The 14,433-nt window shown below is 50.4% G+C and overlaps 5 protein-coding genes across 5 annotated transcripts; 1 reads left to right on the forward strand and 4 right to left on the reverse strand.

Moving 5' to 3' along the window:
- Positions 1–5,146: 5,146 nt before the first annotated feature.
- MDR1_2 (GTPase-activating protein) lies at positions 5,147–5,885 on the forward strand (the record flags this gene model as incomplete). The annotated part of the gene is made up of 2 exons (XM_056213880.1): positions 5,147–5,152; positions 5,253–5,885. The coding sequence occupies 2 exons, from the start codon at positions 5,147–5,149 to the stop codon at positions 5,883–5,885; spliced, it is 639 nt and encodes a 212-aa protein (XP_056071147.1).
- A 272-nt stretch (positions 5,886–6,157) lies between these two features.
- Positions 6,158–7,902, reverse strand: N0V89_005103 (uncharacterized protein; the record flags this gene model as incomplete). The annotated part of the gene is made up of 5 exons (XM_056213881.1): positions 6,158–6,406; positions 6,444–7,007; positions 7,076–7,391; positions 7,631–7,747; positions 7,820–7,902. The coding sequence occupies 5 exons, from the start codon at positions 7,900–7,902 to the stop codon at positions 6,158–6,160; spliced, it is 1,329 nt and encodes a 442-aa protein (XP_056071148.1).
- A 766-nt stretch (positions 7,903–8,668) lies between these two features.
- ERV29 (ER-derived vesicles protein erv29) lies at positions 8,669–9,777 on the reverse strand (the record flags this gene model as incomplete). The annotated part of the gene is made up of 4 exons (XM_056213882.1): positions 8,669–8,741; positions 8,792–9,350; positions 9,409–9,521; positions 9,608–9,777. 4 exons carry the CDS (start codon positions 9,775–9,777, stop codon positions 8,669–8,671), a joined length of 915 nt encoding a protein of 304 aa, XP_056071149.1.
- Positions 9,778–10,648: 871 nt separating this feature from the next.
- N0V89_005105 (uncharacterized protein) lies at positions 10,649–11,625 on the reverse strand (the record flags this gene model as incomplete). The annotated part of the gene is made up of 3 exons (XM_056213883.1): positions 10,649–11,080; positions 11,130–11,301; positions 11,333–11,625. The coding sequence occupies 3 exons, from the start codon at positions 11,623–11,625 to the stop codon at positions 10,649–10,651; spliced, it is 897 nt and encodes a 298-aa protein (XP_056071150.1).
- Positions 11,626–12,826: 1,201 nt separating this feature from the next.
- Positions 12,827–13,927, reverse strand: N0V89_005106 (uncharacterized protein; the record flags this gene model as incomplete). The annotated part of the gene is made up of 1 exon (XM_056213884.1): positions 12,827–13,927. One exon carries the CDS (start codon positions 13,925–13,927, stop codon positions 12,827–12,829), a length of 1,101 nt encoding a protein of 366 aa, XP_056071151.1.
- Positions 13,928–14,433: the final 506 nt, after the last annotated feature.

Raw genomic sequence — 14,433 nt, forward strand, 5'->3', positions numbered from 1 at the left:
TTTTGACTTTGGCTTTTGATTCCTTGACCAGATAGGGTTTCCTTGGTGTAGTTGATTTAAGAGCTTCTCGGTCCTGATATTGACGATAGACTAGTTTCAGGTGTTGCTCTCTGTCGTCTTCGGTTTGCGGTTGACACATTCTTCGTTCCTTGATACAATGGTTACAATATCCATATGGGTTTTCGTGTGAGATTTCCTCAGCAATGCAGGGTATACCTCTTCTTGCACAGTGGCCACACTTGGTCAAAAATTCTGCTCCTTGGGCATAACTCTTTTCAGTGGCGGGTTTACACGGTTTTTCGTAGAGCATGCATATGGTACACTTTTGACCAATGCTTGGTGTGCAGACTACTCCCACGGAAACGCATTCGTGACACGCTACCAGTTCTTCAGAGCAGACTTTGTGATGTACTTGGAAGGTGTGAAGTCGTTTGCGCCCTGTGAATATCCGATGACAATTTGGACATTCCACGTGGCTACATTTCTGACCCTCTTTGGCGAACTTGTGGCGGTGCATAGTTAAACCAGTCGTAGCGCTTTTCTGATCAGAGCCTCGAAAGATATGTCCACAGTCTGGACAGCTCTTAGTAACCATTCCAGACCCTGGTTCGATGTCAGGTATGTCTTCCCATTGGTTTTGTAGTCGAGTGAGAAGTCGAGCCCGGTCAATCTTGTATCTAGGAATTTCGGAAGCGTCATTGACAAGTTTGAGCAATTCATCGTACAAAGTACCCGTTTTGCTTTTCATATTCTGGGAGAAGAGCTTGTCATACGCATCGTCCATGACAACGCTATCGTTAGACGGAAGGGAAGTTACCATCATGATGAAATGAGAATTGATAGAGGTTGAGTTGAAGAAGCGAGACTTTTCAGTCATCTCATCTTCTGGCATAATCTGGCCGTCGTCTGAGTCGTCATCTGTTTGCACAGAGACTGGAGATTCGTCTCTTGGATTAGGACTTGCTTGTTCAGGAGTAGAGAAACGATCATGCTCAGGGTTTGGTTCAGGAGGATCTTCATGGACAGAGGCTGGTGTGGGAGTGGAGTCGTCGTTGTTTTCTTCAAGTTGGCTATCGTTATCTTGCTCATCCGGTGTGCCGAGTTCGAAGTCTTCATACCCATCGTTGACGATACAAGTCCACTCTCTAGTTACTGTCTTGGTTTCGGGATTGTAGATTCTCATAGTTGTTTCATTCTCCATCCCAACAAAGTATCCAATTTTACTTCGAGGTTGTAGCAATTTCGAGCCCCTTCGTTTGTCATGAGGGATGATAGCATAGGCAGGACTGCCCCAGATACGTTCGTTTGAGAAATCAGGGTCAACGTTCAATTCAGCGCGCCAAGGAGTGATTGCATCTCCTGCCCTCTCAGCTGGGGAGCGGTTCTTACACCATACTGCGTGACTTGCTAGTTCTACCCACAGAGTTTCAGGCAGAGTTTCAGAGAAGGTGTTTGTCCGGAATGATTCTTCCCAGTCATCTGGGTTTCCTGGGAGTTTATGGTCTTGCCACATAGCGGCTGCACGCTCCCTCATTGTACGATGTCCTCGTTCTTGGATCCCAACCTGATGGGGTGCGTATGCTCCAGCGAACTCATACTCAATTCCGTGTTTATCACAGTAGTCGCGAAGTATGTTGTTGTTAAACATATTATCGAATCGGTAACAAAAGTTGAGCTGGCCTCGTGACCTCTGTCGCTTTTTGTGCATGACCTTCCACGCACGGAAGATATGACTTCGACTAATTACCCTTGCTACGCTTGTCCACCCAGTGGCTGCCGATGTCATGAAGAGAAGCTCGTTTGTTCTGTCCCATCCCTTTGGGTAGTTGTGAGGTCCCCATAAATCCACAATAACCATAGCTCCAGGATCAGTGAATGTTCGGGAGGCAGGTTGGGTTGGAATGTGGATTATAGGCTTTGCAACAGCACAGACTGGGCAGATCGAGCCGACGAGTTTCTTAACATCTTGTTCAGTGAACTTGAATCCCGTAGAATGCTTAACAAGAGTGAGTAACCCCGACCAGGAGAGATGTCCCATGCAGCGGTGAGCACGAATTACTGCTTTTCGTGCAAGATTGTTTACGTAGATAGCAGACGAGACTTTTTGCTCTCGGGAATCAGGGTGTCGCACGGATGCTTTGCAGTTGCCAGCTTTTTGAACATAATAAAGTCCACCGCGGGCGACAGCAGTACCGATGAGATTCTTTGTTTTCTTGTCGCGAATAGTGATGGTACCGTCATCCCATTCTCCACAGAGACCCGCCTTGCCTAGTCGAAATAGGGACAGAATATTGAATTTGGCACAGTTGGCCAGAAGAGCGTCTCCTAGCGATAGGGTGACGTCACTGTCTTCCAAATGAATAGCAGCTATTCCCTGTCCCTGTAGTGGAATAGCAGCGCTGGGACCACTCGCAGTTTCCGTGGTGGGCTGCAGGGTTAAAAACCATGCAGGGTTGTTTACGAGATGTGTATTAGCGCCTGAATCCACAATCCATTCATTGGTACCACCTTGGTTGGCGTTCATCACCGTAGTGTCGCTGGATCCATCACCTGATACATTGAGATGTTGAACGAGACATGACTCTGATGTGGGTCGAATGAGATTCAAGGTTTCATCTGCATCATCAGAGTGGGCTTCGAGCCAGTCGGTGAATCCTTGCTTAGTTTCTTGGCCCTCATGAACTTCGCGAACATACAACATAGCTTTGGAAACTATATCCTGTGCTTCGGCAACGTTCAGAGTCGGGAGTAGGACCTCTTCGGTACTAATTGAGGTAGAGACCGAGAGTTTAAACTGCAAAGCTTGGTTCAACCTTGGTATGATTTCAGAGTCGTGGGATTCATTTCGGGTGGGAGACAAGAATTCTCCGAGGGTGACTGGGGTGGCGGGCACGGTAATAGGGGTACCGTACGTGTCGGTGGGAGTTGCTGGGATCGTTACGTCTTTGAAACGTTGTTGAGTCCTAGGGGTCCGGGGATTTTTGTCTGACGTGTTGTCGGAAGTTTGGGAGACCGGAGACATGTTAGATGACTTCAACAGTTCAATTTCTTTCGCCTGTTTTCGCTCAAGTGCTCTTAGAGATGAGATCAAAGTGCTCTTAGCTTTTGCCTGTCCGTCCTTCTTTCGATATGGATCAAGACCTTTTTTCTCACAAAGACTCACAAGTGCTTGCCGAGTGAGATTGCGATAGTTGAGCGCGGGGGACGGGGTGCGGGCGTCCTCCTTGGAGTCTTGTGTAGGTGACGATACGGCTTCAACCATGTGGACGTCAACGAATGAAAGGTCGTCATCAAGATCATCATCGGTTTCATCGTAGATGTTGATCATATGGCTTACGTCCAGTCGTCCTCCTTGAACCATAGCAAAATAGTTATCCTTTTTTTCGCTGGTGTTGGTTGGTTTGGTTGCTAAGTTTTGTGTAGACGTCGGGGTGCCACCTGTATTGGTGTTCTGAAATTGAAGCTTCCCATCTTTATCTTTCTTTGGACGGAGCTCTGGGTGTTTTACCCAACATCGGTCTTCGTCATGACTCCACCAACTTCGGCAGCCCTTCGTGTGGCAGCGTCGAACTCTTTCAGGTTTCGGAGTAGATTGTGTGTCAACGTTGTTTGCAGTGGATTTTGACTCAGTGGGTTTCGACTCAGTTGTGACATTGTTGTGAAGTTTTATGCCACGTCGTTCAAGCTTAGCTTCATGTGTGAGAAGACGGGCAGTGATGTCATCGAGTGTCAAAGCTGCAGCTCCAGGAATACCGGATAAGTAGTCATGTTGATCTATGAACGGTCGGTAGGTGTCGGGTAAGGCCATCATGATTTTCGGAATGAGTTGCCGATCAGAATAGGCTTCTCCTCCTACATCACGGATGTCTTGCCGATACATTTCTAGTCGGTTGAGGTAGTCCTGAATTCCAGTGCACGAAACTAATTTCAACTTGTCGAGGCTGTCCTGGGCGATTTGCTCTACCTGGCTGTCTAGCATTTTGAAACGTTTCTCAAGATACCCCAGAATATCTTTCGGTGTATGAAGAAGTTGAAGGGAGCCACGGATAGTAGGATCGCACAGGTAGATGAGAACAGCTTTGGCACGCCGAACTTTGCGGTTGTTTTTCTCATATTGATCGACGCGGAGCCTGTACCGAGAAATCCTGTCTGACAGAGATTCCGTGGGAGCTATTGATTCTGTGGACGTCGTTCGTGGAGGATTATGAGAGAGGTGAGACTGAAAGTGCTCAATATCCCAAGCAGCAAGTTGCGCTGACATAGTGGCTTTGGTTGGTTCAGATGAATGGTCGGGGATCTGTGCTTTGATGTCCCGTGCAGCAAGCAGACTTTCAAGATGTTCTTTTGTTAACTTTTGATACATTTCAGACGTAATGAAGGCATTGGAGTTGATGGTTGAGGTGTCTGTTGATGGTGGGATGGGGTCAGGTTCTTCTTTTGCCTGGATTGAGGGTGGTTTCAAATAATCATCCTCGTTAGGTGGTAGAAGAATGGCTTCACGTCCTTCAGCAATACTTAACCATCCCTCAGCTTCTCCGATGACTTTTAGATCGCGTTTCCATCTAGTGAAATTAGTCTTGCCCTTTAGAACAACGGCGTTCTTAGGGAGTCCAGCCATGTCGCCTGGCTCGGCGGTACTAGACATGTTGTCGACTCGTTGGAAAAGAATAGAGAAGTCAGTGAAACGAAAGAAGTTAGAAGGGGAGTGAAAATGGATAGTATTGGAGGCAAAGATGAAGAAGTGGTGTGTAATCCAGTAAGTAGTAGACTTTCAGCAAGGAGCTTTATAGTCTAGAGCTACTGGGTTTGCAAGGTGTATGCTGATCCAAACAATTTAGACAGAGCAAGAATGAGTAGGAAGTTGGACTTTGTCAATGAGACAATAGTAAGACAACTGATCTTTGTGACGTTAGTACAAGACTAAGAAACAAACCTTTTGTACTGTGTTATGTTCAATGATCTTGCTGAGTGATCAAAACAAACGTTTTGGTCTAAATCAGTAGGGATTGATAGTATAACAGGCAGAGTTTGTTTGTGTTTGTTGAAGTGGTTTTCTCGTAGAAGCAATAGAGTCAAAGGGGTTGATTGTGCGTTAGAGCGCACCGGGCTCATAACCTTTTGACAATAAGGCAAGAGAACAATTGGGATGAAAGTAGATTCATTGAAGTACGATTTGAGTTAACTATTTACAATGTAGGAAATAGAGATTTTATATCTCTAGTAGCAAATAATAGTAAAAAGCAAATAAACAGTTCAAACAGGATCAGACGAAAGCTTTCCAACACATCTATGGCCTCCTCTACATCTGGTTCGAGTCCTTCCCCCTCGTCTTCGTCGAAATCTACGGCTTCAATCTCGGCCAAGAAGGTCTCGCCTTCCTCGGCATCCTCGTCGGCTCCCTGACAGCCATGACCTGCCTCTTCCTCTACATGTGGTTCTACCTCGAAAAGCAGTTCAACGAAAACGGCGAGATCAAGCCCGAGCTCCGCCTGCAGCCAGCCATGGTCGGCGGTTTCTTCGTGCCCATCTGCCTGTTTTGGTTCGGCTGGAGCAGTCGCAGCGATGTGCACTGGATTGTGCCCATTATTGGGTCGAGTTTCTTCGGCGTGGCGGCGTTCTTGCTGTTTCAGGCTGTGCTGCCGTATTTGAGTGATGCGTATCCGGCGTATACGGCGAGTGTGTTTGCGGGGAATGATCTCTTCCGCAGTGCGTTCGGTGCTGGGTTCCCGCTTTTCGCGTCAGCGATGTACACGAGACTGGGGGTGAATTGGGCGAGTAGCCTGCTGGCTTTCTTGGGCGTGGCGTTTATTCCGATTCCGTTCATTCTGTATAGATATGGCGAGAGACTGAGACAGAGGAGCAAGCATGCGAAGAAGGACTTCTAGAATGTGACGTCGGTATGAAGTTGGACCTGGTATCATTCTAATATTGTTATGAGCGAGCGTTAGGGCATAGTCTTTCAGAGCATTTTTGTAGGATACAGTGTACGAAGCGCGGCTAATTCGAGTGCACATTGCTATAGAAGCATTAGCGGAGATTTAATAGATGCATGGTATTTGCCTTCTCACTCACAAATACATTATCATAGATCGTAATGTGTACTGGGCCTTTTACCTTCTATAGCCCAACATTCTATGTCATATCCACCCAACGCTCTTCAAACGCTCCCAAAGACCCTCTCCAATATCAAATTAGCGAATTTCTCACCCCCTGGACTCTCCACCGCCCTCTCAATCCGATTCCCCTTCCTGGCATCCCTCCACCCACCCGCATCTCCTACAACTTCCTCGTCCAAGCTGACCGTCAAGTCCTGCTTCACTTCTCTCTGTCGGCGATCCACGATGCAGCAGCCGCGCGTCCATTGGCCAGATGTTTCGACCTTTAAATCGATCAGCATAGAACGCTCCTAGAATGAGGGAGAAGGGAGGTATGGGGTCACGTACGCGGAGGTCTTCAGTGACGAATTTCCACAGCGGGTCGGCAGACGCCATCGCATACCAGATGGTAAGCGGATCATGCAGATGCAGCCCAATGGTATCGGGGTCGAGATGCGAGTCCAGGGACGCAATCTTGCGAAACGTAGAAATGAGGAAGAGGGACGCCCATTCTGTAAGAGGCGAGCCGCTCAATGCGTCTGCTTCGATGTACTTGTTGAACAGTGTCCGCGGGAGGAGATGCTGCTCTGTGATGTCCAGCGGGAACAACTTGACCTTCAATTGGCGCGAGAGCTTCTCTGGGTACGGTGGTAGTGCTTTCTTTCCGACGACGGGCGGCATGGTGGTTTTTGGGTTGGGCGATGTGAGTGCGTACACGCGGGCTGCGGCCACAGAGTCGGCGTAGGTGTTGAATTCTGCGCCGGGTGTCATCTGGTTTCGGATGTTTAGTTGGCGGCGGAGAGGCGTGTTGGGTTGTTTGATGAGGTTGAAGGGTGGGACTGGGATAGACGTGACGAGTGGGGAGGAGAGGAGGTGTAAGTCTGGCGGCTGATGGGGTAGCTCAGCGGAGCACTATAGCCTTCACTTTGCCTTCGTTGACCACTACCGCAATATAATGTACGGATGAAAAATTTACTTACATTTCCGGGCCAGTTCACAGCTCCGCCCATGACCACGACCTCCTTGACTCTCAAGAAAGCTTCCGGGTCAGTTGCCGCAGCAATCGCAAGGTTAGTCAGCGGACCGATGGCAACGATAGTGATAGTGTCCGGCTCGTTGTCTCGCAACAACTGCAACATTTCCTCGTGCGCAGGTTTGAGCGATGGTGTGAAGAGCTTGTGCGCATCTTTGACTTTCTGCAAGTCTGCAGCTTCTTCAGTGCCGAGAGGCTCTGGTGTGGGCTTGAAGAGGGATTTCCATGTCTCTTCGGGGGACATGTGAGGGTGCTGATGCCACCTAGTCAGTTATGTTTTCAGACTCATAGAACCAGGGGGTGTTTTACGCTGTGATGTATACCACCCAATCCATCGACGCCATCTATCTCGATCAGTCTCGTTGTCAACTCCCTTTCAACAGTTCACTTACGAAAGAAGTCAGCAACCATCATATGCTCAGCAAGAGGCTCCTCCGCTCCAACCGCAACTAATCCTGATTAGCCTCCAAAAGCCAGCACTCAGCCTCTTCACAATCAGAACTCACCGATCGGTTTCCTAGCTGCCAGTCCCTCAAAGCCCTCGGGCCGTCCATTCTCTTTCCGCCACGCTTTCTCTTTCTCAATATAGTGGAAAAGCGTGACAACGTTTCGCAGACAACTGTGCGGCTTATCAGCACGCACTCCCATACCGAATGCTGGATATTTCAAGGAGAGAGGGGTAGCTCCTTACTTTTGCACTTCGACATTGCCAAATGTGAGACTCAGCATCAGGACTTCCAGCTCTTCAGGCTTCGCCGAGAAAGCGAGCAGCATAGCGAGAACATCGTCCACGCCCTAACGCAAAGTGGTGGTTAGTGACTTCTGTGTCAACGCCCACCCCACTCTAGCTGTCAATGGCACGAACTCACTGGGTCAGTGTCTATAATGATGCGGTTGGGTGCCATGGTGTCTTTACACGAATTTCTATATTAGAACAGAAATTGATTTGGTGTTGTTGTGTAACAGCCTCGGTAGTAGCTGTTGTTCAGATGTTAGCTCTCAATGGTTAGCATCGGATTCCCGTATCGGAGGTCTCCGATGCTGCTTAGATAAGATAGCTGTAGAAGCACGGGCAAGGGTCTGCATGGTCGGTGAAAGCTGCACCGGGCGATCCACTTTTCGGGAATGTCGATATATTGACGTCTAGTTTACGGCTGCATCGTCAGGTACATGTGTCTACTTCATAGCCAATCGAAGTAAGCGTCAGGCACATCAATAGTCCTGTAGAATTCCCGACCCGTAGTCAGGAATATTTCATTTTAAAGAAATCCAATTGCGCATATGCTAACGCCATACTGCTTGACCAGACAGTAGATTCTACACAAAGCCATAGCCACGCTGACTCCGTGCTATTAGCTTCACCCAAGTTTTTGCCAGATCCCTTCTTGCATCCTGTGCTTGCTTCTTGGGCGGTTATACCTGATTGCCGCCCTCTTTCGTATTCAATAGTTGTGATGAAATGAATTTCAGGTATCACATATGTCGTCCAAGCATGCTCTGGTGCTGGTTCGTAAAACGTAGTGGAACGCGAGAAGGCCGTCTAGTAGACCTTCTTCTTCTCATCGACCGAGAATTGACCAGGGCCCATGTTGACCAGGAGGAGAAGACCGCCACTGCAAGAACGATCAGAATAGGTTTTAACGAGAGATGTTGAGAAACTTACACAATGGAGAGGATTTGGAAGAAGTCGTATTTGGCAAAGTCCTTGTGGGGGTGGTGTGGGTGCAGAGTCCAGAAGTTGTTGACGAGAAGGTTGAAGATGCTGAGAATGACGACAAGCATGATTGCGCTGAACTTGGCCTTGAAACCAACAACAACCATTACGCAGGCCACGAATCCGAGCAAGCTAACACAGACCCTCCAGAAGCTCCAGTCGCCGCGGAAAACGAAGCCGACGAAGAGGAAGATGAGCAAGACACGACCAGCAAGCTGGAAGTACATCTTGCGGTCCTTCTCGTCGAGCGTCGGGAGACCAGCCGGGGCGAACTTCTTGCGGACCCACGAGTCGGAAAGCACCATCAACAGTCCTCCCATGACGGACAAGTTGCGCAGAAAGAAGTTCAGGTCGAAGACCAGACCGTATCCGAGACCCTGGAGAACAACCACGCCAATGAGTCCAATAACGCCGTAATCCGAGTTCTTTCGTGCGATGATCATGATGGAGCAGACAGTCATGGCGATTACGTTTACGATCAGGAAGATGTGCGTGAGGCCATTGGGAACTGCGTGACACACATTAGCTGTGTTCTCAACATGCTGGGAGGTTGGTATGGTGCGTACTATGCCTGTAGTCGTGTAGATACGTGAGCTGGTCAGTCCACTGGGTTATTATGCGCAGCGCATCTTCGAGGAAAGTAACGACAATCAGAAATCGTCCAATCATGGGCAGGTATCTAAACAGTCTTGTCAGCGCTCTCCTCTCGCACAGCTGCCGCGTGTGACATGTCCACTGTCCCAGCGCGTCTCTGAGTGCACTCACGGCTTCACAGGCTCCGAAAGCGTGTCCAAAAAGTCCTCGATCTTGTTCGTCTGTTCCCGCAGCTGGTCGAGCGGGCTTGGGTCGTTGGTAGTGCTGTCGCTGCGTCCTCCATTGCCGAAGGGGCTCTGGTTGCCCAGGTGGTAGCCGGCGGTGCCGCGAATCTGCGCCATGGTGTATTAACAAATTGAAAGGAGAGTAAAGGTTGAGCAGGCGAGACGCTGTGTGGGCGGGCCGGGGTATATAGTGGGTTCTGAAGCTCCGAGTGCTGAAGGGACACCTATGGCTTTGCCAAGACGCTCGAAGTCAGCCACACCTCAATGACATGCACTTTCAGAGCCGCTCCCCTCACCTCTGTCGCGCGATTGTGGATGTGCAGATCGCGCAATTAATTGGTATTCACTCTTAGAGGGCTCGTGTTTGCGAGTTTAAATGAATGTTGTGTCTTAAAATTCGATTCTTATTGTGATCCCAAACCACGATTCCGTCTGGAAATGTTGGAGACACGTTCTTTGTCTGCCTACCCCTCGGCCTTGCACCTACTGCGTCGGACTTAGCAGGGCATCCTCTCCGGTTACAGTGTTTCCCGTACCGGAGCGGAGAAACAGATTCCTCACACGTGGTGAACATCTACCGTAGGCACAGTGCACTTGCCCGGACATTTATTTTTGGGGGCGCCACCCGTCCGTGGCTGTACGAGGCTCAACGGCTGCGCCAGGATTACATTTCGCACTACCAGCTGTCTCGCACAGCCCGTCTTTCTCTAAAAGCCCATGAAGATCTGCCATCCAGATGTTCATTTGTCGATGTATCCATGCCTCACAGCTTTTTGCAACCTGTCGCTATATGCACAGATTTATGAAGCACCATTCTTCGAGCTTGATCCCCCCGGCTCATTTAACGTAGAAAATCATAATGGGATTGGCATGCTCTTTGCCTCGGAAGACCGTAACGCTATCTATCTTTCTGGAAAGCGTGGAAACTTAGCGGATGCCCGAAACAGAGACCTACGGCGTCTGACAGTTGAGGGTGTTCGAGAATGACTTACTTGATGCCAATGTCGTTCTTCCGTTGAGTTAAGAGATATCCCCACCGCCTGCCGTTGGCTGAGCCAAGGAGTGCCTCACCCTCCTTCGTTGACATGTCAAAGGTATCTCCTGGCCAGTAAGACACTGTCGTCTTCTCCTTGGCCTTCAGCGCCCGTTGAATGATGCTCAGAGATTCCGGGTTCGTTATAGAGACCGAGATTAAGTACTTCATGTTTTTCACATCCGCGTTCATCGATGTTTCTGGCTGACTTCCCCGATACCAGCCACCGTAAAGAAGATCTGACAGAGATTGGAGAGCGGGTAATTCGCTGGGAAGAGGATCGCGCTGTTTGTTCATCCGGAACGCGGAGCTGGGCATAAGGTTGTCCATGGCGAGGATGGCTCCGTCTGCTGAGTTGATGCCGAACTGGCCGTATGCCCCGGTATACTGATACCATTAGCATCGATCCAATCTTTATGGTCTACCTTGATCTTACCGGATAGTCCTTATTATCCGCCTTATACTTCTTGTCCCCCGCAGCATCCCACACAGACCCGTGCGTGAACCGATAGCACCAGATATCCTTCCACCCCTCGGTCCCAATCCCCAGCTCTTTCGCCGCGTCGGCCCAGCCCTTGCCGAGCGCAAAGTCGTCGAATTCGCAAACGCTCTTCATCAACTTGGCCTGTCCAGCCCCACTTCTTCAGGTCGTCCTTGAGGTCGCCCTTCCACTGGCTCTGCGCCGAGTCACGCTTTGGCGAGTATTCTTGGCCTGCGTCTTTGTCGCTCATGGGAAAGGCTTTGACGAAGTTTCCGCCTAGGCACGTTGCTCGGTTCCAGACGTCGTCTGAGGCGGGCTCGTTGGCTCTTCGGGAAAGACCAGGAGATAGGTGCAGGGACGGTGAGAGCTCAGAGCGAGCACGTTGGGGTACAATTAAGCCACAGGTGATAGAAGCCAAAAGACCGAGGACGGAAGTCGTAGCAAGCTTCATGACAACGGTCGGAGTAGAGAGCGGAGTGATTGGGTGTACTGAAAGGCAAGCACTGCAGACGCTGGGCAAGGTAGAAGTATCAGAGAATCAGCCAGGGCAGCATAGGCCAGTAACGAGTGTTGTATCTAGCTACGAGCTTGCGTGTAGCTTTGGCTCGGGCAGCGTGCTGTGTGAGGTTGAAAGTTAGTGACCGACACTGCGCGAAGCAGGCAGGTGCGACTGTGTGCTCTTTCCCTCGCTTTCACCATTGCTCATCACAGGCTTGCCGATTCACACTCAACACCAACTAGCGTCCATCAACAGGTGTTCAACGTGTCTATCACACTTATAACACAGCACCAGACAAAAGCCCTAGCACAACACAAATTTGGAGCAAGAACACTACACCGCTGAGTGCAAGACGGGTGCTATGCTACATGGTGAAAAGTTGAGTTCGCGACCGAGCTACACCTGCCCAAATCATTATTACATCGTTTTCCACTTTGTAACGTACACGCATTGGCAACTATTTGTATTGCAAATCTTATCCAACTTGAATCAGGCAGTGACGTTGTTCAAAGAACGGTTGCAACAAGCAGGACGAACACCAAAACGGCCCACGAGCATGCCAATTGGGCGATTGACTTTGGGAGCTGGCGTTGAAAGACGTAGCGTATCTCGATGACCCATCGGAGACGTACTTCTTGTTTATGTCATCATGAGCTCGAACGATGCACGCAAGTCTCTAGGGGGATCACACAAGCAGATAGTCTGATTTGTGAGAACCGATGCGATTGAACCTCGTACAATAGTGAAAGTACATGGAACATGCCCAGGTCTGACGCCTAAGCAGCCTGCTTTTGTGAACGAAAAGAAAAACTTGGGTTGCTCGTAGCAGACCCATGCAATACATCTCCTCCCTTTCCAAATTTGCTCCGTTTGCTCTGACCAATCTTAGCCTCCCAATAATGCTGTTGTACATCTCCTGTCCGACCCCATCAATTTTCCTATCGTGAGCCAAACTTCCATCACCACTCAAACACTTGGGAAAAGACGTTTGTGTGCCATGCCAATACTCCCGACAAAATAACCAAACATGAAGTGATGAAACGAAGTCCACCTTCGCTCGAAATAGCAAGGATGTTGGGCATACAAGGCAAGGGGAACATGATTGGAAAGGGGGAGGGCGGGATCATTACCTTAAGACAGGCGGCCGCTGCGTTCATACGACAGGCCAGTCAGAGTCCCGAGGGTCGCTGAACCCCGGAACGGGTGCCGAAAGCACCTCATAACGAGAGGCAGGCTTCACCTCTTTCTTGTTTTCCTTCTTCGGAGCTGGAGCGGGGGTCGCCTTGACCGGCGCAGGGGCCTCGTAGCCGATGCCCGAGTCGCTGCCATCTCCAACAGCCACCTCAGCCTTGGTCGTCTTCTTCTTCTTGCCCTTAGGGACCTCAGTCCAGGCGGAATCGGCCAAAGCTGCCGCGATCTGATCTTCCTCTGAGGGAAAGTTGTCATATGAGGTAGAGTCGGGAGTCGGTGCAGTGCCGTTGGTAGCCGAACTGGCGGAGGATGCGGCATCGATGGTGTCGAGGAGCTGGCCGGTAACAGGCTTGGTGGCAGCTGGGGTCCCAGTACTATTCCAGACGTTAGGGGAGGCCTGGTTTGTGCCTGGCCCAGAGGTCTGATAACGAGTACCAGGAGCCTCTCCACGCGCAAGACGAGCCGTGCGAAGCTGCTGCTCTTGGAGCTTCTTGCGCTCGACTTCAGCCTCAGCCTTGGCAGCCTTTTCGGATTCCCTCTTCTTCGCGTTTTGAGCCTGCTTCTTAGTCTGTTTCTGGGTCTCCGACTTCTGCTGCTGCGGCTTAGCGGGGCGCGCGGGTTTCTCCGAGGCGCCAATCTTCAAGACCCCAGGAACGATCTTGGGGTCCAGCATGTCAGAGACGTCCTTGCCGCTCGGAATCACGTTCGCGACCTTGGCGGCGAGCGATGGAGACTGGTCCGGGGAGAGGTCATCATCAGCATCGGCGCCTGTGGTGGAGGAAACTCCTGAAAGGGTGGCCTCCGCCTTGTTGCCGACCTCCTGAACGGCCTTCTTGACCGACTTGCGAGGGGCCTGCTTCTTTGTGGCCTTGGTGTTCGACTTGGTGTTCGACTCCGACTGGACCCAGTCAGGCATCTTTGTGTCGGTCGATCGACTGAGGGTGCGGCCCCTCGTACCGCTCTGTTCGGGCTTCTTGCCACTCAGCTTGTCGAAGACGCCACATTTCCACGCTATACCCGCGGCGAAGACCAGAAAGATGGCCCAGCTCGTCAGGGGACTCATGTTGTACAATAGAAGTCTGTAACGCTAAGCAGATAGTGGTGGCGGGTAATATGTGCGTATGCGGTGGACGAGAGGAGCGTGCTCAGGCGATATCAATCGGTTGTGGTTGAGTTTCGAGGTGAACAAAGTGAATCGCGATACTGAGTTCGGGTGAGTGCCAACCAAGTAGAGCTCTCAACTGCAGCTGCGTCCTTGGACCCTTGGGTAAGGTGAATTGGGGGATCGAACAAGAGCGTATCTGTTGAATTCACCGCACGTCCTTTAGTTTGCCGTCAAGAAAGGACTCAGAGTTGCAGTGCGGTGAAGGTAGCTCCGAAGAACGCTGCAGCCAGTCGAGCTCGAGGACAGGTTGCGCGAGCTGCGGGTCGGAGATGCAGCTTGCCGACCGGAAAGCACAGGCACCCAGCCAACAGGTGAGTCCTGGAACTTGAAGGGCACAAGACAAAAGAGAGCAGAGTTGAGAGAAGGTAGAAGGGAGGAGTGAAGTTCAAAGGAGGCGTGGCCGA

This window comes from Didymosphaeria variabile (genome assembly GCF_027946475.1).
Source record: "Didymosphaeria variabile strain IMI 356815 chromosome Unknown scaffold_4, whole genome shotgun sequence".
NCBI classification, from domain to species: Eukaryota; Fungi; Ascomycota; class Dothideomycetes; order Pleosporales; family Didymosphaeriaceae; genus Didymosphaeria; species Didymosphaeria variabile.